The sequence below is a fragment of the Rhineura floridana genome, chromosome 8 (assembly GCF_030035675.1).
Source record: "Rhineura floridana isolate rRhiFlo1 chromosome 8, rRhiFlo1.hap2, whole genome shotgun sequence".
Taxonomy (NCBI): domain Eukaryota; kingdom Metazoa; phylum Chordata; class Lepidosauria; order Squamata; family Rhineuridae; genus Rhineura; species Rhineura floridana.
In genome coordinates this window covers 56,072,723-56,099,894 of record NC_084487.1, presented here as the reverse complement: position 1 = coordinate 56,099,894, position 27,172 = coordinate 56,072,723, and the positions used below count along the sequence as shown (strand labels likewise).

Genomic DNA, 27,172 nt, shown 5'->3' with positions numbered 1-27,172 from the left:
CCTGCTATTGACCATTTAAATTTAGCATGCCTTTTACCAAAGACCATCACCTTTGTCTTCTTATAGTTGATCTGCAACTTTCCCCTAGTACAATAATCATTGAGTCTTAACAACATCCTCTTTAATCCACTGCGGGTAATAGAAAGTAATACCATATCATCCGCATATAGTAAAATAGATATTTTCCTGGATCCGATTGAAGGAGGAAAGAAGGCTGGATTCAATAGTTCTAAAACTATGTCATTTAAATAAAGATTAAAGAGGAATAGGGCCAGTAGACATCCCTGCTTCACCCCCTTATTTGCGACAATAGGGTCTGTTAGAGAGCCAGATAATCCCACCCTAACTCGGGCATTGGTGTTCATGTGCAGTTCTCTTATCAGAGCCAGGAGTCGTCTGTCTAAGTTGGTTTTTGTTAATTTGGCCCACATTAAACTCCTATCTATCAAATCAAAAGCCGTGGCAAGATCGATGAAGGCTACAAATAGGTGTTTAGTGGGGCCAGCTATGCGTTGTCTGGCTAAGTAGTGAAGGGTCATGCAATGGTCAACGGGGCTATTACCTTTCCTAAAGCCGACTTGTTCTGGGGAAATTATTTGATTAGCCAATTCCCAATCTTCTAGCTTGTTCAGAAGGTATTCAGAGTATAGTTTAGATCCTATGTCCAAAAGACTAATTGGGCGGTAGTTTTTGGGGTCGCTTTTGTCTCCATGTTTGTATATAGGGATGACTATACTCTGCTTCCAACCCTCTGGTACTATACCCATACTATTAATCTGGTTGAATAACTTGGCCAAGAGGGGAGCCCGCCAGTCTGGAAAGTTTTTATAAATCTCTGGTGGTAACATATCCTCACCTGGCGCTTTGCCCGGGCTTAAAGCTGTTATAAGAGTTTTGATCTGGGAGGAGGTCACAAGAGGCCACTGAGGCATATTTAAGTTATCAAACAGGGGAGGGGGGAGCTCATTATCCTCAGATGGAGAGGTATAGAGCTTACTGAAATGAGAGTGTCAAGTCATAGTTGATATTTGACCAAAAATTAATGGTCTGGACACTCCCATCCCAAGCGCAACAAGGTCCCAAAACTGTCTCTCACGCCTTTCTGACACAGCCAGGCTTAGTCGTTGCCATTGTGTTTTGGCAAACGCGGCCTTCTTTTGTTTTAATAAAAGCTTATATTGCGATCTCAGAGTGACTAAGTGTGAGTGCGAGTAGTTCCCCAGGTTTCTAAGGGCCTGCCGAGAATAATTCATCATCTGGCTCCTGGCTATCTTACATTCTTGGCCGAACCATTTGTTGCCTGGGTGGCGGTTAGCCATGCATTGTTTTTTCTGTACTAACAGAGGTTTTAGTTGACTTACAATAGTTTAATATGTTGTTAGAGCATCCGTTTCGGAGTTCATAACACCCTGTCGAAGGGCTTGAAAAGGGTTACTGGCTAGGCATTGGGAGATGACAGAACACAGGTCAGTACACCAATGTATTCTCTGTTCCGCCAATTGCGTCCCCTCTAATGGCAGCAAAGGTTGGTGTGAGCAAGAGTATGGAAGGCTCACAATCATCTGTAATGGAAAGTGGTCACTTTCTACTCTATTGTCTATGTCAAACCTGAGAACATCTGTAAACAGGCTGTTCGATACAAACATATAGTCAATAGTACTGCCCCCCCTATTGGTCAGATAAGTAAATGAGCCTTTAGACTCATCTATTTCTGAGCCATGAAGGTTTTCTAGAAGATGCAGTTGTAAGAGCTCTGCCAATTTCTTCCCCTGGTTGTTAAAGATTTTATCTTGGGAAACCCTGTTAATCTGGGGGGCTTGCGAGTTAGGCCCATGATTTAGTGTCGCCTCTGCATTTGAACTATTGTCATAGTTCTCTTTGTCCCTATGTACTATTCATTGTATTGTTGCATTTAGAGTTCTGACCATGTTTCTATCTCCTTTTGCTTTCCTTCTCTCTTTGACCATTTTAAGAGTTTCTTCAGTCATCCTTTGAGGTCTTTCTCTCTTTTTAACTAGAGGTATTGTCTTTTTACATTCTTCCCTGATAACGTCTCCGACTTCATTCCATAATTCTTCTGGTTCTCTGTCAGCTAAGTTTAAAGCCTCAAACCTGTTCCTTATTTGATCTTTATATTCCTCTGGGATGTTATTTAAATTGTATTTTGGCATTATGATTGCTTTGTTGTTCTTCTTTAGCTTTACTCTGATTTTCAATACAACCAGTTCATGATCTGTACCACAGTCTGCTCCTGGTCTTGTTTTCACATAAAGTCTGTAACGTCTCCATCTTCTGCTACCAATTATATAATCAATTTGGTTCCTATATTGACCATTTGGAGAACCCTACTAAATATGATACTGACAGCACAACATCACCTGTGATTAGAGCTCTAATGGATATCTCCTGGGTCCAAGTATTCCCAGTGATTTACAATATTATTTTTATACAAAGAAGAAGAATGCATTTGTAAATACAATTATTTAAAACTTAGTAGATTTTAAGGAAGTATTTGATGTGCCAAAAAATCAATATAATTAAGCTTTTCCTTATTCTAAGGTACAGACTACACAATTAGATTTATTATTTGCACCGCATTATTCAACAGTATTTGAACATTTGCCTATATGCAAATTGGTGTCAGTGTTCTGTACATTATTTCCAGTAATGTAGTGACAAACTCAGAAGTGCAGGGTTCCTCCATGATAGTCCCAGGCACACCCTCTCCACCCTGCAGGGTTGAGAATGTGATCCTTGTTAATGCCTTCTCCTATAAGAGCAAATGTCCCTAGGGGCCAATAACAATGAAAGGAGAGAGTGTTAGCTACTGAAAACACCCCCCTCAGTGGCTGACTTACCTACTTTCACTCTGATTGGCTTTAATGAGCAGGAAAGGAGAAGGAAGCATGTTAGAAGATTCTTCTCAGTGGCTAGCACACTTTCCTTTCATGCTGATTGTACAGGACGGTGGAGACATATTTATTTATTATTTATTTATTTAATTTCTATCCCACCCTTCCTCCCAGCAGGAGCCCATAGACATAGGGATCCTGCTGGGACCCTGCTCCCAGAAAAGGGGTCTAACACCCCCTGAGTCTCTGGACGACTACACCCTGGTTACTTCAGGTTAATAAAGATGTAATACTCTTTAGTTCCTTTATGTTTCCTTTCTCTTTCTGTTTCTGTTTCTTATTCCTACTTCTATTAATTCAGCACAATGTTCTAACTATTTCTACTATTTCATAAGAAATAGTAGAAACTGAATGCTACCAACATGGAATCATGAGAAAACACAAAGAGAAGTATTGACACCCCCATATGACTTTACTGAGCTTGAACCTTCTTGTTTAGAAAAGGTAAGTCCTTCTAATTGCCATCTGCAAGTCTATTGCTCTTTGCAAATGCAACAGAGGCATCCAATGCACTGTCTGTTCAATCTGAACCAGATCAGTTTCCATTATTACATCCTAAGGATGTAGAGAAGCTGCTTGAAGAAGTGCAGCCAACCACCTGCCTCCTTCACCCTTGCTCATCTGGGCTTCTTAGAACTAGGTGGAGGGGTTGACTGGGTGGGTCCAGGGAGTGATTAATGCTTCACTGGAGGAGAGTGTATTGCCATCTGCCTTGAAGGAGGCGGTAGTGCATCCCCTCCTTAAAACGACCTCCTTGGACCCAGAAGTGTTAAACAATTATCACCCATTGCCCACCTTTTGGCGCAAGGTGTTCAAGAACATGGTGGTGGTCCAGCTACATGCATGCTTGGAGGAGACTGAATATCTGGATCCATTTCAGTCTAGCTTTAAGCCCAGTTAGGGCACTGAAACTGCCTTGGTTGCCCTGGTTGATGACATTTGTCAGGACAGAGATGGGGGGAGTGCAACCCTGCTCATCCTTCCTGATCTCTCAGAGGCTTTTGATACTATTAACCATGATTTCTTCTGGAGACATGCATTTGGAGGTAGTGATGGGTGGATGTGGGCCAAGAACCTGAACCTGAAATAACATATATGTTACATGTTCCAAGTTCTTAAGTCCAGGAGGTGGGAAGATGGCCTGTTCTGGATGGGGTTGCACTCCCCTGGAAGGAGCACATTCATAGTGTGGACATTCTTCTAGATCTAACATTGTCACTTGAGGCCCAGATGGCCTCAGTGGCTAGGAATGTCTATTTCCAGTTATGGCTGGTTTGCCAGTTACAGTGCCTTTTGGTAAGAGATAATTTGGCCATGGCACTCCATGCCCTGGTAACTTCCAGACTGGATTATTGCAATACACTCTGGATAATTGCAATACACTCTATGTGGGACTGCCCTTGGATGCAACTCAGAAATTTCAACTGGTCCAAAGTCCAGAGGCCAGATCACATGAACTAGAACAGAAGCATAAACAAGACTATTCTGGGATGTTACATTAGTAGGGCCAAAGGAAGAGGAAAATATATTATGTCATTCATATGTCTCTCATAAAAGCAGGTAAAGATATAAAGATCTTAGTATCAGTAGAATATGAGATAAATTCCCACTATATTGTGTAAAAGCACTCTGGTTCCTCGTTTCCTCTAGATACCTGTAAATCATGAGTCAATTTCTCCATGATTGCCAGATTCCATAAATTTTTATACCACAGTAAGTGGAGGTCCTGAGCAGTTTTCCGTCTTTGTGCAATGGAGATCTGAGCCACAGCCAACATCCATGTAAGCAGTTCTTTTGCATTAAACTTTGTCATCTGGGGGTCCCATAGGTTCAACAGAAACAGTTGTGGGGTAACTGAGGTATCTGGAATATACTTCCACCCAGGAACAGTGTATAGGGGGACACTCCCACTAAAGATATAAGAATGTCCCCTGGACCCACATCCACACTAGCAAGCTGGGGATAAAGAACCCACCCTATTTCTGTGATTTTAATTTTTTTAATTGTTTTTATATAAAATTGTAAACTGTTGTAACCCGCCTTCAGACCCGCTGGTGAAGGGCGGGTAATAAAAATGATGATGATATGAATATAAAAAATTTACTCCTGGGTATTATTAATTCGTCAACTCTGTACATGGTGAGACCTCAAGATTATGTGCTTCCTGCCCCCCCCCCATATGTAGAAGCCAGGCAGTAGTACCCTTACTAGCAAATTCCATAGCGACCTATCTCACTAAAGATATTGAACACATTGAATAGGGTTAGTGGGGGAGTACTGGAATGGAAACACCTGGAAGGCTGCAGCTTACAAATGAAGTTGTGTTTGGCCCTCCCACCTTCAGGTACTTAGCTAGAAGCGAACCACAGCATTGCTAGTCCAGCTGCCTTTGTTTATAATGTTATGCTGTGTGATTCTACAACATTGTATTTGGGGACCTAGGAGACTGGATTCCTTGTATGATAGCCAACAAAAGAATAAAGAATGAAAGGCTTCACAGCACAAATAAAGCTAACAGTCCTGTTATAATACATTATCTAATCAGAAGAAAAGCAATTTCAAATCTAAGCCTTTCTTCCAAAGGCAAATGAGATAGTTTACATATTGCTGTAATATGAATCCACAGTACAGCTCTTCCAGCATATACCAAGATCATTCATGGATGATGTCAAGTCATTTTGAAGTTATAAACAGATTTTCATCAGAGGATTTGTTTATTTATTTTGGTACAGGAATATGAATCAGTGTTGTAACAACCAGATGATAATAGTGTAGGAAGCTTAGCAAAGAAAACAACAGGTACAAAATTGGACAAGTAGGACCTGTCGAAACCATCAGTTTATACAAATGTATTTGTATAAAAATAATAGTGTCCCTAGCTGGAGGCATATCCTGGAACTGAGAGTCATGTTCTGGATTACCCTAGAATACTAAATCAAAAAGATTGCAAGAATCCTCATAACTGGCAATCAAAAGTACATACAACAGATCTGAAGCTTAATGCACCTGCCCACCCTTTAAGAACACCTTAGCTTATCTGACAGGCAACTACTGCTATATTAAAGGAAGCTGGAGTTGTTGGTTCCCGTAAAACTGCACATATAATATCTTACATTATCCAGAAATGGAAACTACTTTTCTGCTAGACACGCTTGGCAACAAGACAGGATTTCAGCTTTTTTCTATAATGTCTATTCCACTGCCCCTGTAACAACTGGACTATTTTTTTCAGTTCTTTCCCTCTTTAACCACTAGAAACCTACAACTTCCTCTTCAATCCACATCCTCCTAAGCCTGACAGATGCAATGGAAAAATTCTGTTACAAGATGGGCCAGAAATACCTTCTTCTACCATTATTTTGTTCTTGTTATGTGCCTTCAAGTCAACTACTATGGCGACCCTATGAATCAGTGACCTCCAATACCATCTGTCATGAACCACCCTGTTCAGATCTTGTAAGTTCAGGTCTGTGGCTTCCCTTATGGAATCAATCCATCTCTTGTTTGGCTTTCCTCTTTTTCTATTTCCTTCTCTTTTTCCCAGCATTATTGTCTTTTCTAGTGAATCATGTCTTCTCATGATGTGTCCAAAGTATGATAACCTCAGTTTCATCATTTTAGCTTCTAGAAACAGTTCTGGTTTAATTTGTTCTGACACCCAATTATTTGACTTGTTCGCAGTCCATGGTATGCACAAAGCCCTCCTCCAACACCACATTTCAAATGAGTTGATTTTTCTCTTATCCTCTTTTTTCACTGTCCAACTTTCACATCCATACATAGAGATCAGGAATACCATGGTCTGAATGACCCTATCCTCAGAATTCTTTTAATATCAGGAATTATAAGAAAACTAAGTGAGAACTAATAGAAAAGACTTGCATCCTCTTAGCTCTCTCAGCAGGAAGAACATATTGAATGATAAATTACAGAAGAACTCTTACTCTGATGCTAAAAATGAACATCCGGGGAGGCACAAAGTCTGCATACAAATTTCAAAATTTTTATAAACTCAGCACTCAACTTGATGTCAACCTTCCTCCGGTGGGGTAATAAAGTGATGTTAATATATAAGGAAGTACAAACTCAACAAATAATTAAACCTCAAGCTAACTTTTGAGTTCCTTCCTTTTACTTTTGCATTTGAGCCATTTGATTTACCTAGGTGAACCATAGTAGTAAAGGGAGTGTTTTACATAAAAACTGAATAATCTCTTTAAACTGTAACAAAACTTGTTTTGCATACACCTCAAAACTCCTGGAGGCACATTTGCTGAAATATTCGGTAGTATTTATTACAAAAGCATAACATGGTATGAGTTAAGAGCGGTAGTGGGGAATCTGTGGTACTCTAGATGTTGTTGAACTCCCTCTCATCAGTCTCAGCTGACATGGCCAATGGTTAGGGATGACGGAAACTGTAGTTCAGCAACATCTGAACTACAGTTTGCATCATCCCTAATGGGCCACAGCTTTGCTACCCGAGTTAGAGCAAGTTATTTCTTTACTCACTCCCCTAAAAGTGTTAAATATGTATACAAACAATACTTTTGCTTGTTGAAGGGGATGTGGAGAAACAGGGCCGTTCATCCACATGTGGTGTGGATGTGAAATAGTGTCATAATTTGGGGATTTGATTTTTCAGGAAATTGCTAAAATTTCTGGAAATTCGTTATGAAAACACCAGAGTTAGCATTGTTAAAGCTGTTTACTAGGAAAAACCCCTGGGGTCCCTTGTCCTTAGTTCTCTTTGCTTCTAAGAACAGTCCCACCCCTTTGGGTTGCTGCTTCCCAGGCAAACTCTCCCTCTTTCAGGAGTAATTACTTCCATAGTAACTGCCACCACCCTTCTGACTAGGTTCCTTTCTCTGAGGGAAGGGACCTCAGAGCCCGATGTGAATTCCAAGGGTTTAACCCTTGTCAATTAACAATAACAGTAGCGTTCAGCAGTCAAAGGACTAGATTTAGAATCCTCAGTTCCAATCCAATACACAACACTTAAAAGAGAATTTATTCAAACGTAAATGAGTTGGTATTTACAAAAGAGAGCAGCAGTTTCCTTAAAGATATTCACCCACAGATGGGTTACACGAGGCACATTGGCATGACAAAAGGGGAGAGGTTTAATTCAGACAAAGGAATACAACAAAAGTCTTTCTAAGCTAAGATCCTATACTTACAATAGATCAGCCCGGTTCCTGCAAAAGGCTTTCTCTCTCGCATGTCAGGCAGGTTCAGTAGATGGAAAATAGGGAACTCTTTTGGAAGTTTATCCTTCGTTTTTTATGGAGTTTAACAGTCACCAAAGAGGGGGGGGGAAGCAAACAGTCATCTCCCACCTCTGCAGGGGTCTACTCCTTTGAAGCCTTTGGAGATAAGGAAACCATCCGGTTTCACCCAGGTGTTCTGATCTACACCCCCTTCTTCCTGATTTCTAATCCCAGGAAGCTAAGGAATAATAGCTAGGGATCAGTTACATCCCCCTGCCCAGGTTGTAAATTGCTTGTCTAACCCTGAGCTGCGGATCTCCCCCCCCCCCCCGGGGAGTCTTAGGCAATCATGGGGTCCCAGAATCCTCTCTGGTGGCCCATTTCAGCTTGACCAAAGTTAGCTATTCTTGACAATATTATGTAAAAAAAAAAGGGTTGGGTTTTTATTGGTGGCAGCAAGAATCCTGATAGCTAAATTTTGGAAAGACTATGTGGGCTCTCTGTTCATGAACAGTATGACAAGGTCTGGGTAACAGCTCTCACAGAGATATGAAAGCAATGCTTATGTATCGCTCAGGTCAAAAGAAGGACGAGACTTTCTCAGAAGACTAGTGGAGTTTCATAACCTTTACAAATGAAACAACTAATGAAAAACCCATGCCAAAAGCCTTTAAGAATATGTGGACTATGCAAAAATGTGTTTTTAATTTTGTTTTGTGAATGTTCTCTTCCAATGTGGTGTAACGAGATACCTGATTTTTACTTTACACCTGCCCAGTCAGTTTTAAGTTTATACTGTTTTATTTTACTGAATGTAATTGTAACTGTAAAGGTATGTATAATATTGTTAATTTTGAAAATGAATAAAAGATAATTACAAAAAGACCCTGAAACATATTTTCTCTGTAAAGGAGAGTTTGTTGTTTATCGTATGTATCTAAAATCACATACCACAGCTTAAAGTGTTTCATGTTCATGAAGAAAAGCTCTTCAATTACACTTCTATTGTTGCTGAACTACTAGAAGGGTCTTAGCAGATGTTCTATTATTGTGTAATAATAATTTATCTTCAGCTTAGCAGTTTAACCATATTAAAGTGATTGCTTAGCAAAGAGAAATTGTCATTCATGAAGCCTCGAGGATATAATGGATATTGCTTGCATACACAACAGAATTAAGCACACAGTATAATGGCTTTTGCATAGTTAGTTTATTTAAGTATTCTGAGTAAGAAAAGTGTTCTCATTTACTTTTTAAAACCAAAGGGGTTTATCTTCCTACCCTGAATTTACATGTCCTAGCTGTGGCAAAGATTTCTTTGCGTCATACAAATTTAATATACTTTTGCCATAGGCCTACAGCAATTATCACAACAATATCTAAATCACATGCCATAAGTGAATCAAGCTGTTAATCAAAAATGCATTAGTTATTTAGTTATAGCTAGCTCATCTCAAGGGCTAGGAAAAAATATAGAATATTCTAAAACTGAAAGCCAAATCAAAATTTGTCTTGGGCACCAAAAAGGCCTTTAAAGCAAATCCAAAGTAGCCATTTCTTAGCCTGTTGCCTATTTCTTACCCAACTGCATTGAAGTCCAAGTAAATATTCACTAATAGGCAAAACACCCTTGCAGTTTAAGAACATATCTATAGCCAACAGATATTTCTATCAAACTTTAAAAAGCAGGGAGATTGGGCAGCTATAGTGAATGCACCAGGGGAGCAGGAGACCTGACCTCCTCTCTGAGATATTGTACTACACATTTGTAAAAATGCAAACACAATTTGGCTTGGTCTTTCACAGTCCAATCCATTTCCTGTGTAGCTTGGAAGAATTTGGTAACAAAGTTTTGTAAGTTTTTGTTTTGAAATGAGCTTTTGGGAAGCAGCAGAATGGCATGGGGGGTATTTTGGCAAGCTTTAAAGAAAAAGTAATTTCACAGGTTTAGGAGCCAATGTGAATGGTCCTGTGGGTGCCCTTCCTGTACAAACTGAGCACACAAATGCATATATGCAAAACAGATCTAATAGATCAGAGGTAGCCAGTGTGGTGACCTCCAAATGTTGTTGGACTATAACTTCCATCAGCCCTAGCCAGCATGGTCAATAGTAAAGGATGATGGAAGTTGTAACCAAACAGTACCTGGAGGGCACCATGTTGGCTACCCCTGTAATAGTTTGTGATGGGGCAACGGATAGTAGATAGACTTTTAGGCATACAAGGCACAGCCTAATATATTAATCTGAACACACTCAATCTTGTCTGATCTTGGAAGCTAAGCAGGGTCAGGCTAAGCAGGTTAGTACTTGGATGGGAGACTGCCTGGGAATACCGGGTGCCATAGGCTTCGAGGAAAGCAATGGTAAACCACCTCTGAATACCTTTTACCCCTGTGAATATGTCCAAAAAAGATTCATAAGGTCGCCATAAATCGTAATCGGCTTGAAGGCATATAACAACAAATTCTCATTAGCAAATTGTTTAAATAGCTTTTTAATTTAAAAAGCAGACATGAAAACCTTAGGTTCCTTTAAGTGTCATTAATACTTTTAAGTGCTTCTTCTTTGGTGACTGTTGGCAATTAAAGTCTGAATCAAATCCAAATGCAAGTTTTGCCATTTACTTTTATGTGATCAGGCCCTAAATTATTTGGGCTGTTCGTTCTGTTCTTCCGACTTTCAGTACTTTGGCAAACTATATTCAGTCTAAGTGCGGGTTGACAAATGAAAATGAAAGTTCCTCCAAAAAGTTTCTAATTTGCAATGAAGTGTTATAGCGTTGCAAGCTATGAGTCAGGTAAGAGGAGCTCTAGATCTCCCAGTCACATATTGAAAGAAAAAGTCTATTCACTAGTTGATTAATTTATGGGAAATATTTTTTGATCAATTAGAAAATACTCATAATCAGGAAGCAGATTTTTGTAACAAACTATATTTAATACCAACATATTAAAATAAAAATTCCAAGTCACAATTGTGCATTTCAGATTCAAACACCACCTTGACCTTTACACTTATTTTGAAGCCAGGAAGGTTGAAAATTGCAACACAATATATAATCCAATTTGAAAATTGAGATCACAATGAAACATAGTATGTACATTTACAACATAATTATCAATTTGAACTGTGAACATCTGCTCAACTTCCTATTTTCAAAGGGAGTAGAAAAATACAAAATGTTTTGTAATGCAATATGCAATACTGGAAAACAACTATGGGTGCCTCCAGACTGTCACTATTTTGCAAGAGGAATATAGGCACAAATTGGAACTGTAGATTTCCACAATTAAAGTGGATTATAGCACTCTGTCTCCTAGTGCAACAAATCCACGCAGAATAAGGCAGTTTCCTATGGCCCTTGCTACTCAGCTGTCCTTTTCCTCTGTTCAGAAAGGCTTTGCACTGTGCTTGGAGCTCTAAGGATATTTTCTGTAATGTTTATTGCTGCTCATTCTACCTACACCCTATTTTTTTCTTTTATCAAAACAAGCAAGGAAGCCCAATCATACACATATAATTTCATCCCTTTGAAATTACTAACACTGCAGTAAACCCAAACACATTTGCTGAGAGACACAACCCTACAATTCCTACCGAGCAGCGGGGTCCATGTGCCTGCTGAGACACCAGACTAGCACTGTCTAATACAAAATGTCACATTTCAGCCTGAGCTCACTGAATGTATTTATGAAGTGATGCAATTAACTCTGTGAGAATAACTGCAAAAAAACCAGAGCCTTCTTGTCCCTGTGAGCTGATATAAGCTACTAAGCCTTTCAAATAATTCTTAGATCCAGTAAAACACAAATAATGGCACATAGGGAAAAACATGGAAAATTACTGTAGGACACATATGACTTAGATACACCATTGTGGTTGTATGAATCAGAATAAGGAAAACGGGAACAAAATATTTATGGCATTCTATTTTACTGCAAAATAGTTTGCAGTTTTCATTTCATGTGCCAAAATGTATTTTGAAAGCAATATATGAAGATGTAAAGAAAAAACAGTTATCCAAGTAGTCATAATGCTGTACAAGCTAACATTTCAAAGTTATTTAATTTATGCATACTGCTATTATCAACACATATTTACTAGAAAACATCACTAAAATACCAACAGAAACCTGCTACTCTTTTCACAATGGGAAATAAAGATTATAGCCTTTCTAATCTAATGTAAGACCTGAAGTATTTCTTCAAGATACATAGATTTATTTACAACAAAGCAGTTGCTCTGCTTACACTACAGCAAGTTAAAGGAAGGGCAGTCCTTGCTCAAGGCCATTCAAGTGAGCTTCTTTAAACACAGGTCATCCCAGTCCAAGGCCAATACTAAACGGCACTCCTTTATACAATCTCCTTTATACAATATAAAAGAAAAGCTTGGTGGATTTTGGTTTCAGGGCCCAGGGCCACCTCTGCAATCAGGAGGACAGAGGCAGCTGGTTTTGGGTGTCATAAAAGGACAGCATATTGTTATTTAATTTATTATTGTATTTTTTTCTTCGAGGAAGGACAGAATGTTAGGTAATTGTGTAATTTTTTGCCTAATGTACCAAAATCATTTGGTTTTCACTGGATACCTTGCACCTTGTCACGAGAAGGGGGCACCATTTGCTTCTATTCTCAGGCAGTGAAATGTCAAGGGCCATTAGGGTTATCAGATCTCAGGTTTTCGCCTGGAGACTCCAGATTTTGGGGGTCCTCTCTGGGTCTCCATGCAAGTCACCTCAAACTCCAGACTTTCAGCTTTCATTTTTTTAAAAAAATAAGTTTCTAGGTGATCTGGTTCAAAAGATATACACCAAAACGTCAGCTGCCGCCCCGCCGCAACATCTGTTAAATGAGCTCATAGCTGGCTGCTCTAACCCTGCCCTTTTAGGTTTGTAACCAGTAAATGAAGTCAGGGTTGTTATTGACAAGGGATTTGTTAACCTCCAGGCAATAGCTAGAACCAACTGCAAGGCCAGAAAACTGTTTTTTTCTGCTTGTCTGAAAACCTCAGTTAATTTATAGCTTTCATCAATAGCAAAAGTTTCTCTCTTTTGTATGCAGGAGATCTTAATGCCATTGCAATGTGTTATGCTTTTCTAATTATGAAAGGTCAAAAAAGTTTGAATTTTCCTGGGCTGTTGAAGAGGGCAGTGCTTTGAAAACCTTCCCAATATGAAGCTTTAATCTTATACTTGGAGGAAAGCAGCAACGCTAATCCCACATACTGGGAGTAAACCCCATTGAATTCAGTGGAATTGAGTAGACATGGTTAGGATTGTGCTGTAAATTAATGGGACTTTTGAGTGAATATAGCAAGAGATTGTGTTTGTGTTGTAAATCTTTCTCTTCCCCTCCAATCCTATTTTTTAAAACAATTAGGCAGGGCTTACTTAGATGTCACTGCTTTTATTTGGTAGGAAACTAATACTGATATTTTTTTTTAAATGTTCTGCAATAGCCAACTGGTTTTGACAAACTATTATACAGGGTGTATGTATTTTACATCTCCAATGTGTGTGTATATGGTAGTGGGTATGGTATGGTATGATGAGGTAGGGTTGCTAATTGGAAACCAAGGCAGCTCATAATCAGAAATAAATCAATTAAAAATCCAGTAACCATAAAACAAGTATAAACAGTTGCAAAACAGCTTAAAGTGGCATGATTCTGAATTTGGGGTTGGGTAAGGTTGCAGTTCTGTGCACGCTTCCTTGTTTAAGTAAGCCCCATTGAATACATTGGGACTTGCTTCTGAGTAAACATGCACAGGACTGCACTACAAATATCTTTACAGATTGTGTAAATAATAAACATCTTTGATAGTCATGCTTATATAAATATTTCTTCATGCTATGTCCCAATAAGAATTTGATTTCACACTACGGCTGTACATTATTTCCTCTGCATTTTAAGTGTGCTCTTCCACCTTGGGGTGGTTATGGTTCCTCTCTGTTGTTTTCATCCTGAGGGGCAAATTAGGCTGAGAGATGGTGAGTAGCCCTTGGTCACCCAGCAAACATTATAGGTCATTTCCATTTTAAAAAAGTAATTAAAACGATTTACATGCAGGCAAAGTACATGAAGTCGAGCCACACAATACATTTAAAGCACATCCAACTCACATTTAAAGTGCATGACTTCCCCCAAGGAATTCTGGGAAGTGTAGTTTTGCTACACTATAGTTCCCATGATTCTGTGGTGGGATACATGTGCTTCAAATGTGTGTTGAATGTGTTTTAAATGAATGGTGTGGATATGTCCTAGTTATGATGTGCATTCATTAGTGAATTGAAAAGAACTATTTTAAAATATACTTTTTTAAAACAGAGGAAGTGCTGTAGATCAGTGGTAGAGCATATGCTTTGCATGCAAAGGTCCAAAATTCAATTTCTGGAAAAGACTATTGCCTGGAAACCTGGAGAGCCAATGCTAGATGGTTCCAAATTGCCCGAGTCGGTATAAGGCAGATTCCTTTGTTCCTAAAAGTGAAAAGAGACTCAAGGGCCACAGTGACTCCAAAATTTATTTATGTATCTTATTTACAACATTTATATACTGCTTTGACAGCCAGTGTGCCGTAGTGATTAGACTGTTGGACTATGACCTGGGAGACCAGGGTTCGAATCCCCACACAGCCATGAAGCTCACTGGGTGACCTTGGGCCAGTCACTGCCTCTCAGCCTCAGAGGAAGGCAATGGTAAACCACCGCTGAATACTGCTTACCATGAAAACCCTATCTGTAGGGTCGCCATAAGTCGGAATCGACTTGAAGGCAGTCCATTTCCATTTTCATATACTACTTTATTGTAAAAAAAACCTCAGTGTACAGAAGGAATTAATAAAATTGTTGGCAAAAACAGTGTAAGACAGGTATTTAAAAACATTTAAAATAATAAAACCAACAATGAATTAAAAACAGATGAAAAACACAATAGCTTCTCCATGTCTGGGTAGGCTTGCCTAAACAAAAATGTTTTTAGCAGGTGACGAAAAGAGTACAATGAAGGTGTTTGCATAACGTAAATAGGCAGGGAGTTTCAAAATGTAGGTGCCGCCACACTAAAGGATTCATTTCTTACAAGAGCACTATGTGGCGCCTGTAACATGGAAAACACAGCTTGAACTTGGCCTGGTAGCAAATCAGCAACCAGTGCAGATTTCAGAGCAGAGGTATTATAAGCTGATAGGGTCTCACTCATGTCAGCAATCATGCCACAGCATTCAGCCCTAACTGCAGTCCTGGGTCAGGATCTGCTGCATGGGGATTTCTGTGACCTTGGCTGACTAGCTGCCACATTTTTTTTAGTCAGGTTAGGAATCGTGACTGGTTGTGGGATGTGGAATTTTCTGCCTTACTCATAGGAATCTTATTGTGGTTGGTATGTATTGCATTTAGGAAATCATCCCGTCTTTTGTTTTTCTTTTCATATTTGTATTTCATTTACCTTTAACCCCACTCCCTTACATGCATAGAAGCAACAACAGTGGTTCCATGCGCTCAGCTCAACCCCCTTAAACCCACTGATGATGCACCTTATTGATTGCATGACAGTTTGTTTCTTGCCCAATAGTGGACATTCCAGGCAGGGGGTTTCCAACTCTGCTTGAATATCAATATCTTTGCACAGGATCCCTAGTCAATCTTTACCAACAGCACATTCCAAACCATATCTAGTCAGAAGTAAGTCCTATTGAGTTCTATAGGGCTTAGTCTCTTAGTGCTTAGGATTGCAGCCTTTAGGGGCATCCATCTTTATTCCTGAGTGCTCCCATCTAACACCTCCAAGACAATAGGCTCCTTTCTTCCTACAATGGCCTTCTGGTGACTGGCCTGGCCTGAGGGCACTTAAACCCTTCTTGCTGAAAGCAAGTAGGCTAGATTAAATGTTCCATACCCAGGCTCCCTAAGCAGGTGAGAAGGAATGATCTCATTACTTCAGCTAGATATCTTTAACTCATTTAGCTAAGATATCTATCTTAATTTCCAATCAGAGAAATGTTTTTGTTTGAATTGTATGCTCCAAGCAACTGTGGTGTTTAATGTATCATGCTTAATGACATCACTAGAGCCTGCCCCATAACGTCAATAGGGCCCGTCCGACCCTGAAATCTCAGGGTTTGGGATGCTTCTGGCCTGGCAACCCTAGGTGGCATGATTAAACAAAACAACATTTTTTTAAAACCTCAAAGGCAATTCTATTGATTTTGCTAAAAAGAATAATAATACTGATTTAAGGCCTTTATTGTCTTTGGATATATATAAAATAGAAAATAAAGTAGCTCGGTATTGTCATATTACAAAAATTGAATGAATTACCTGTATAGTTTATCAGTAACATACTACTGGGTTACTGACCCATAAAAGGACCTGCCCTCTTGTACCAGGACTGCTAAGTTTAGCCAGGAGCCTTTAGTGGCAGGCTAAATGAGTGTGTGATATCATCAAAAGCTTTTCAAGAGTGAAGGCAATGCTGTCTGTCCTTACTCCAGTTTGGCTTTATAATACAATCCTACCAAATCTGACTAAATGAAAGTATGAGACCATATTGCTCTAGGGATATCTGAGTGGCTAGGATCAACTGAGGAAAAAGCCCATGCTTTTAAAAAATAGAATTATGCTACACAACAGTGGAAGAAGCAACTGGAACCAGTACATGAAAAGGGTAATGTATTTTTTCATGAAATGTCTTCCCCAAAACCCTCCCTTCACCCCAGTAATGTCCACGGACAACCAGCACAGCATCAGAACATTCTTCAAAGTGTGGCTTTATTGTGATTACATTGGAAGGGAGGCTCAAGAATTTTCAACTTCAAAACTGAAACATTCAAGCACAGCATTTGCTATTTAGTACCAAGTACAACAGATGTCCTTAAAACATTAGAGCACAGTTCTTATTAAAAGGAGGATAGGTTGTGAAGAGTGTTAGTTTCTTCTCTTTTTTCACCATCTTTCCATAGCATATCGCTATAACGGACCAAATGCAAAATATATGTGCACACTAGTTAGATATTTCCTATATCATGCCATAAGAGTCATCACCTGAACATCTCCCCTCACACAAACACACACACACAATCATTGTTTAAAAAAATTATAAAAATAAAAATGGGTTTTTTTAATCATTTAAAAGAAATGTCTTCAAAGCTTTTTTTTAAAAAAAATTAAGTTGTTTTGTTTTAATGTATTTTAATGTCTGTTTTTATGATGTTTTAAAGTGTTTTTAGTGCTTTTGTTTGCCACCCTGGGCTCCTGCTGGGAGGAAGGGCAGGATATAAATCAAATAAATAAATAAATAAAATTGTCAAAATGACATTCCCTTGCATGAAGATATTTCCAGAATCAGTTATCAACTAGGTGTAATATATTTTAGGTACGATACAGCTTGAATGCATGGCTGGATTAGAAGTAAAAGGTAATTTAAACTGGAACACTGAAAGTTTATTTTGAATTTGAGAAAGAAAAAGTACTGAAGCAGTAAGAATGTAAAAAGCCCCCTAGAGGATTCTTGAAGTCAGTGAGTACCAGAATGGAAAATGATTCAATAAGCGAACCTAGAAAGAGACTGGAATGTTAGAATTCTCAGCCAATCAAATGAGATGAGGGAGCTGCAGAGTCAGGTATTTTTATGGCAGCATCTCTGAACAGTATCATTAGGATGTTCATGAAATTGCATCCCACTGGAAATCTTAAATTTCAAGTACAAGTTGCGATTTGTCAGAGCACCAAGGGAGAGAAGAGGGTACAAGTGCTCTCCCACATATCCTCTTGCTCCAGAATTCCACACACATTAGCCATAATGATTGAACTCCATTAAATGGGCTGCCTAGTGCTTAACCATTAAGCTAGACAAGGCAAGCCCTTAACCCAGACTTCATCAACTTGGTGCCCTCCAGTTGTTTTTGACTACAGCGTCCATCATTCCTAGCCACCATGGAATTGTAGTCCAAAGCATTTGAAGGGCACCAGGTTAATAAAGGATGACTTAACCAAAGAATAACCCACCTTTAATCATGCGTTAGCCTACCCATATTATCCACATGTGAGGACACCTGTAAAATGAATGGATGACCCACTTCAAAGTCCATCTATGTCAACAGTGCAAACACCACTAAATTTCATAAACCCTGGATTTCTATGCCACCATTCTCTGTGCTAAAAATGCCATTGTGAAGGAAGATCCCAACTTATCTGCCACCCATCTTAACAGTAATTTCTTCATCTTTCTACTAACCACCTTTAATGAAAAGATACCTTGTGCTTCTCTGTTGTAAAACCATTATTACGACAAGCATATGTTTTACACAAAGCGAGCAATGAAAAGTTGTGTTATCTAATAAAATATCTTCCAGTCTGAGATGTTATGGCAGTGAAATAATTCATAGCTACACAACAAACAACAGATGCAGGCAGAACTGCCACACATCAACCATCCCTAAAGATAGCTCAAGGCTGTTTCTCAGACCTTATTATTTGGCTCAGCAAAGGCAAAGACAAGTTGCCTTCATTGAAGAAACCAGGTAGCTAATGTCAATGCCTCTTCTCTGCTTTAGTATAATATACAAAAATATGCTTTGCAGCTAACTTGAAGTCCTAGAAATACAACCCTTTCATTTACTTAAGCATTGCTGGTGCCATAAACAATAGCATGTGCTACAAGACTGACTCAGAGCCTGCAACTAACATTACTTTTAAGCACAGGATTCCATGGCAACTAAAAGCAAATACTGAGAAGAGGCTTCAGCTGTAGATTTGAAAGTTCCACTACCTTATAGTTCCAGCCTTAAACAGATATTTATTGGGAAGCAAATTGATTCAATGTCAACAGGATTTACTACGAAGCAAACGCAGGAATGAGGGGGTTGATAGATACAAGGCTTTGTTGAACCCTGTGACGCCCTTCCCTGGCTCTACCTGTCAGGTTCCTACCTGCTCGTGGTTACTGCCTGTCTCTAGGCACCACCAGGGACTCCACCAGTCCGGACTGTCTTTTTATATGGTGTCTCTCCCCGCTCTAGCATAGATCTCAACAGATCCCCCTGCTAGGCAGCACCACCAGTCACGTCCTATAACCAGTAGTCCCAGAGACTCGGCCTGAGTCTCCCTCAATTAGGTTACCTCTGTGACTGCGTGCTTAAGCTGTCCCAATCCCTTTGATTTACTCAGACTGCTTATAATTCTGGTTTGCTCTGAATACTTGTGGTGTTATATTCTTCCCTTCACCCGCTGCCACCATTTGTCACTCTTCAGCCTTGGTTATTTACCTCACCCTCCCTTCTGGTCTGTGGAACCCCAGCCAAGGATCAGGCCTTTGGTAAACCAAATTAAGTATTTTATTATATAACAGAGATAACAAGATTTCTTTAAAAGGCACTTAAGCATATGGTTACATCTATTCCTGAGGTACTGGTCTTAGTATTAATCCGAACTCCACCCTCTCCTCTCAAAACCCACCAAAACAACCCTCTCAAGTCCACACACGTCCACACACATCCACACCACATTCACCCAGATTTACCTGACATCCTTTCATTTATACTGTCAGCCATTTTAAACATTCAGCCAATCATCCAGCATTCTACTGCCCATTCACTCCCCCTCCTCGTTCACTCCACTTACCATGTATCTTCTAAACAAACAGCACTTACCCTATTTACACTAATACAGGATCATCACAAACCCCAACACAAAACAATCTCAGGCAACTTTAATCAATCATGTTTCAGATCAGAAGAGTGGCTCCATACAATTGTACCCTTCTTGCTGATTTCAGAGTGCCTATGTTGAACAGTACTAATTCAAATCTCTTCAGTTTTCCTCTAACTAGCACCAGTATGAAATAAGCTGCAAGGTAAACATAGGTTTAATTATATATTGCTATAGCCATTTCATGCAGCACAATGGAATTTAGATTTTTCAAATAGAAATTGCAAGATGGAGCACATACAGCTACTACAAATATAAAGACTAAGGGTGGCATTGAATTTCTGCTGTATTCTTGGCTACATATTATATGCCAGATTGATTACCGCAAACATTGTGGAGGCCCATAATAAGAGTGACATATACACAAATCTACATTACAAAAAAGGGGTGGAAGCAACTAACTAACTAACTCTCATGTTCCTCACCAACAAGGGACAGAAGAGCCTATGAAATAACAGTGCTGGAACTGTCTTGGAATGCTCAAAGGCAGTTTGTTAAACTATAATGGTGAAGGCATCAAAAATACCTTCTAGTGATGCTACAATTCAGTTTCTAATATCCTGTTCAATACAACCCAACTCAACTCCTCTCTTGGTTAGGCTTTTCCACATTTCTTCACTTCATTTTTTCTCAGACCTTTTAATAACAAAACTCAATCAGTATTCATTTTTCTGTGCTATGTTGTACCCCAAACTGACTCCAGGCATCCTGTTTATCAGTGGGTCACTTAAGGTATTCTGAATTTTCCTCCCTAGAGAATTTTAGGGAAACTGCTCGGCATATATCAGTTCAGATGCATTAGGTTTAGAGTCTCCTATCTTAGCAGGCTTGGACTGGATAACCTACCAGTAAGGCAGAAGAACAGAGGGCACGTGCACCTTCAAGAGTTGCACAGAAGAAGCAATTTCAGAACCTGCTTTTGCATCTGGCCATCCTACCTACCAGGTCCCATGATATTTCATAGTTATGTGAATCACTGCACTTGCTATATTCACATCTCAGTGCTCTTTAACTAGGCACAACTGAAAATGATCTTACACAACTGAAAGAGAGGGTTGGGGGCTGAGTCAGGTCAACACAGTATCAGCTACAATGATCAAATTAGAGGCATCATGGAAATAACAGAAAATTACATTGACCTTAACAGGTTTCCTCAGCTCCCAAGGCCAGATGAAGAGAAAAAAAAAGGGGGGGACACCTATGCAATGAGCCATGCCTGAGGGCTGAGGCAAACAAATTCCTTGCTGGAAGCTACAAATTATTTCCAGAACCGTTGGCAAATACTTTATTTTGAGACATTTTCTTATTTCAAGACACCTGAGAATCACAGAACATAAGCTGTTACCTATATTTGTTGGACTCTTCAGCTCCATAGAGTATATGGACATTCCCTGGTTTTAGGACTCATCTCAAAACAGGGTGCACCTCATCTCAAAATAGCAGAGTAGCAGGGTTTTTTTTCCCTTTTACATGCAAAGTGCTTTTTTGATCAGCCTTAATATTATCCTTTTGTCAAAAGTTCAATATTAGGAAATTTTAATTTTGAATGAGTTGGTTTATCACTCTTGTAGCAGCAAACTCAGCTGCTGAATGCAGACGGGACTGTGATTAAAATGGGACCACTGAAAAACAACAGGGAGGTATCAGCATGCTTGAGGGAAACCTGAGGTCTACAGAAGTACAAAAATATTTAGAGTAAATAAAGGCAAAACCACACGCACGACAACAACAGTACCACCAAAACTCAAAACAGCCCAATGTTCAGAGGCCACAAAATGCAGAGTGTCTGTTGGAATGTGGAAAAACCAGGAAACCAAGGAAAGTGGAATCGAGTATCCTGGAAGAAAAAGTGACTAGCTCACCGGCACCCTAAACAGGAGCACTCCACACTGCAACATTTTATAGCAGCTTCCATTTGAATGTTACAAATAAGAAAACCATAAGTAAGATCTAGGATTCCCACTTCACAAATCACAGCAGAAGCAAGCAGAAAAGTCTCCCCCACCCACCCCCACCCAGTCTTCTATATAGCATATAAATTCATATGATGCTTCAGCTCACCCAGACATCATCAGCTACCAATGCTGGTGGTTTTGACAGCACAGATCACTCCAGAAATATAATAAGCGCACAATGAACTTCATGCAGCCCAGGATGGCCTTCTCAAGTAGTGGTATGAACAGATGGGGAGGGTGCCAGCCCCACTGCATATATAGTGCAGGAGGTTGGTCTCCATAATAGTAACATATGCCAGACTCCAGAGCACATTGGAAACAAAATCAGTGCTATAGATGTCTATATAGATGTATAGATGATGACTATACACATGGACATCACCAAATGGTCAATATAGGAATCAAAAAGATTATATAATTGGTAGCAGAAGATGGAGAAGTTCCATACTTTATGCAAAAACAAGACCAGGAGCAGACAGTGCTACAGATCATGAACTGGTCATATTGAAAATCAGAGTAAAGCTAAAGAACAACAACAAAGTAATCATAATGCCAAAATGCAATTTAAATAACATCTCCGAAGAATATAAAGATCAAATAAGGAACAGGTTTGAGGCTTTAAACTTAAGAGTATCAGTTTGGTTTTTTATTGTTCCATACTCACGCCTATGCTTGGTTACTGCATATCACAAGTGAGCATCAGTCAGGGAAGTGGTGAATAAACAAATCATACTGAAACTAAAACCCTTAATTTAGTGTATCTCAGCAAATACTATAAAAGTGTTTCATTCTGAAACTGGTGGCAACATTTCTACTGTAAGGGTATCCCTTGAAGGAAAGGATTGCCTCACATGCAATCTAGCAATAACTATATCTACAGTGGGTTTGGGGTATCCAGGATCACCCAGAGATAAGGGTGGGATACTGTGGAGTGCCCAGACTGTGAGTGAAAATAGTGCACACAAAGATTGGGAAGCACTGAGTAGCCTCTGTACATGTGTAAACAAAGGGTATATTATACAGTGTATAGAGGCAGACATCCGCCTCATCAGCTGCAGGAAGTCAGGGATAGGTGGGTGGGGATTTCACAATGTGTCTCCCTTTCTGGGCTCCTGCAGGAGGAAGGGCAGGATATAAATTAAATCAATCAATAAACTATGGTTTGCTGCAAAAGTAGTATAGATGGGAAGTAAAGCATGGGAAGGTCACACAATGGTATACTATGAGTTGGCATTATGTCTGAACTGAGCCATTGAGCCCATGGTAGATGTGTTTCAGATCTTGACTCTAGTTTTTACAGATTCAATGCTAATTCTTTTCTGTGGGAGCATACCAGCTGTTAAATCATAAAATCTTCACCATTATTTGACCATTGTATACATTTTCTGTAAATCATTTTCCTTGAGTAATTTCAGAATGAAAGTTAATATATCTATGTGTCTTCTGTGTAATGAAATAGTTATAATAATGAAACTTTGAAGAGGCTGTGAATGCTCAGAGCTAGGACTAACTGGAGATGGGAGGGAGAGTATCCCGGGATAGTAGAAATTACTCTGATATATGCTAAATGCACTTTCAGAGTTTGTTGTTAATCTAATAGGACTTCCATTAGAATGAGTCATTCTGGAGGCATTCAAGAGGCAGCTGGACAGCCATCTATCAGGAATGCTTTGATCTGGATTCTTGCAATGAGCAGAGGGTTGGACTTGATGGCCTTATAGGCCCCTTCCAACTCTACTATTCTATGATTCTATGAGTCCACTTTATCAGATGTAACAGAAGGCCATCTTGCACGATAAAGTGCAAGAAGTTCGCTCTGCTCCCTCCCTGTTGGTTTTCCGGAGACTTCTGAAAACGATCTTGTTCCGGAGAGCCTTTGGGAGGGACTGAAGGTAGAGCCTGGCACTGATTTTATGCCTTCTATGTTAAATTTTACCTTTGTAGTCCCTTTAGTACCAATCCCTGTATATATGTATACATCTGTGTGTGTGTGTGTGTGTGTTGTATTTTATGTATTTTAATTGTATTTTATATATTTTAATTTATTTTAATGTTTTTGTGATTTTACTGTTTACAATTTTATTATGTACATGTTTGATTTTGATTTTGTAAGCTGCCCCGAGTGCCCTATTATAGGGTAGAAGGGCGGGATAGAAATATTTTAAATAAATAAATAAATAGTTGACAGAGAAGAACTATGGAGTGAAGTCAGAGACTTTATCAGGGAAGAATGCAAAAAGACCTCAAAGACCTCAGCGGATGACTGAAGAAACTCTTAAAATGGTTAAAGAGAGAAAGAAAGCAAAAGCAAAAGGTGACAGAAACACGGTTAGAACCCTAAATGAAACAATACAGCAACTAGTAGAGGACAAAGAGAACTATTACAATAGTTATTATATAGAAATAGAAGAGGAGAACAAAAAAGGTAGAACAAGAGCCCTATTCCAAAAGATTAGAGAAATGAAAGGGAAATTTAAACCAAGGGTAGGGATGTTGAATAATCAACAAGGGAACATACTGACTGACCGAGATGAAATAAAAAGAAGATGGAAGCAATACACTGAAGAACTCTATAAAAGAGATGCCAGGATGACAGATTCATTCATGGAGGTACCGTATGATGAAGAACCAGATATTTTAGAATGTGAGGTGAAAGCTGCTCTTAAAATACTGGGAAGAAACAAATCACCAGGAACAGATGGCACACCAATAGAGTTGCTACAAGCTACTGAGACTGAATCTGTCCACATTTTGACAAAAATGTATCAAGAAATATGGAAAACTAAACAATGGTCCACAGACTGGAAACGTTCAATATACATCCCAATTCCAAAGAAAGGGGATCCCAGGGAATGCAGTAATTATAGAACTATTGCCTTAATATCCCATGCAAATAAAGTAATGCTCAAGATTCTACAATAAAGGCTCTTACCATATATGGAGTGAGAAATGCCAGACATCCAAGCTGGATTTAAAAAGGGAAGAGGCACCAGAGATCATAACGCAAACATACGTTGGATAATGGAACGGAGCAAGGAATTTCAGAAGAAAATCACCCTGTGCTTTATAGATTACAGCAAAGCCTTTGACTGTCATGAACAACTATGGAATGCATTAAAAGAAATGGGGGTCCACAGCATCTGATTGTCCTGATGCGCAACCTATACTCTGGACAAAAGGCTACTGTGAGGACAGAATATGGAGAAACCAATTGGTTCCCAATTACAAAGGGTGTGAGCTACCTGTTTAATCTATACGCAGAACATATCATATGGAAAGTGGGATTGGACCAAGATGAAGGAGGTGTGAAAACTGGAGGGAGAAATATCAATCATTTAAGATATGCAGACGATACCATACTCTTAGCAGAAACCAGTCATGATTTGAAACAAATGCTGATGAAAACTAAAGAGGAAAGCACGAAAGCAGGACTACAGCTGAATGACAAGAAGATTAAAGTAATGACAACAGAAAATTTATGTCACTTTAAAGTTGACAACAAGGACATTGAACTTGTTGAGGATTATCAATACCTCGGCACAGTCATTAACCAAAATGGAGACAATAGTCAAGAAATTAGAAGAAGGCTAGGACTGGGGAGGACAGCTATGAGAGAACTAGAAAAGGTCCTCAAATGCAAAGATGTATAATTGAACACTAAAGTCAGGATCATTCAGACCATAGTCTTCCTATTCTCTATGTATGGATGTGAAAGTTGGACAATGAAAAAAGTGGATAAGAGAAAAATCAACTCATTTGAAATGTGGTGTTGGAGGAGGGCTTTGCGCATACCATGGACTGCGAAAAAGGCAAATAACTGGGTGTTAGAACAAATTAAACCAGAACTGTCACTAGAAGTGAAAATGATGAAACTGAGGTTATCATACTTTGGACACATCATGAGAAGACATGATTCACTAGAAAAAACAATAATGCTGGGAAAAACAGAAAGAAGTAGAAAAAGAGGAAGGCCAAACAAGAGATGGACTGATTCCATAAAGGAAGCCACAGACCTGAACGTCCAAGATCTGAACAGGGTGGTTCACGACAGTTGCTATTGGAGGTCACTGATTCATAGGGTCGCCATAAGGCACATAACAACAACTGAAGTCTATGAGAATCTTGCCATTGATTTCCCAGAGAAAAGAGCCACTTGAGGCGGAATAATTGAACCCGGAAACCCAAACATTTCCCCCTGTAAGGAAACTAGGACATAGTCTTGGGACACAGCGCACTCTAACGGCCAAATCTAGCAACACACCTAGGAGAACAGATCCGTCTAGTGCGGGTAATAAATAATAAAAAGGCGCGGGGTCTCCAGGCTCTTGGCAAATACACGGCTTTCGTACGATCCACAGAGTCGCTCGGCTAGGCTTGGGGCACGCTGTCCCTTGAAACAAACAGCCCCCCCTAGGCAGGCAAGATACCAGAGGACCAATACAAAAGCGTCCTTTCAAATGGGTATTCTCCCCCCCCATAAAAATGTACCCTCTCTGGTTTTTCAAGTGTACCCTCCTTGTCAGGAACGAGTTGCAATCCTCCCCCCCGCTTCATTTGCCTTTAGGGACAACCGCACGGAGTAAGCTGCTGCACTCCCTCCGTCCCTCCCTGGGTCTCCACCAAACCAGGCTCCCAGATGTCGCTGTCCAGAAGCGCGCCAATTCCGAACAGGAAGCCTTGCCGGGGGTGGGGGGCGAGGAGAGGCACAGCTGCCAACCGGGCGTAGAGGGGCGACAAGAGCCGTACCTTCCTCAGCATGCTGGGCAAGCAGCGCCTGGGGCTCCTGGCGTCGGCCGGCTCTCCTTCCTCCTCCTCCCGCTCACCTTTCGGCCATTCACCGGCGCCTTTCTTGCTGGGAGATTTCGCCAGCCCGAGGAGCGCACATTTCATGCCCGCCGAGGTAGCGGCTCCGAGCCCCGACTCTTCGTTTGCACATGCGTGTGGCACGCACAGGGTAGGTTCCCCAAGAGCCAGGGTTGCCTCGGTTTGTGCAAGCAAACGCCGGCTCTTTGACGTGCGGGGCGCTCCCCAGCCTCACTAGGCAGCCGCGAGCTCGAGAATGTAGCGCAGCGAGCCAACCAGGCGGCAGGAGCAGCAGGAGACCGAGCAGCTGCTGGCCCCAGGAAAGCCGAAGGAGGGCGGCGGTGGTGCGAGAGTGTTACGAAGGACTACCTCGCGCTCCTGCAGCCGCCGCTGCTACCCGCCCCTTGGCCTCGGCGCGCGAGCTCGAGGGGACCCAAAGAAAGCTCGCTGGCGCTGTCGGAGGCCGGCAGTGAAAGGAGACTCGACCGGCATGGCGGTTGTTCAGTTGGGGGGGCGACCACACATTCCCGGGCCCACCCCTTCAGAAAACGTAACTGAATCATTTCTGAAAGGAAAGGGATGC

At 40.2% G+C, this 27,172-nt stretch overlaps 1 protein-coding gene across 1 annotated transcript in view; it reads right to left on the bottom strand.

Moving 5' to 3' along the window:
- The window catches only part of TMCC3 (transmembrane and coiled-coil domain family 3), a 175,477-nt gene extending 148,924 nt beyond the window's left edge, over positions 1–26,553 (bottom strand). Inside the window, exon 1 of the mRNA XM_061639564.1 lies at positions 26,533–26,553. Coding sequence (XP_061495548.1) covers positions 26,533–26,544 — 12 coding nt within the window. The 5' untranslated portion in view covers positions 26,545–26,553. The remainder of the gene's footprint in view (positions 1–26,532) is intronic.
- Between the last annotated feature and the right edge of the window lie 619 nt (positions 26,554–27,172).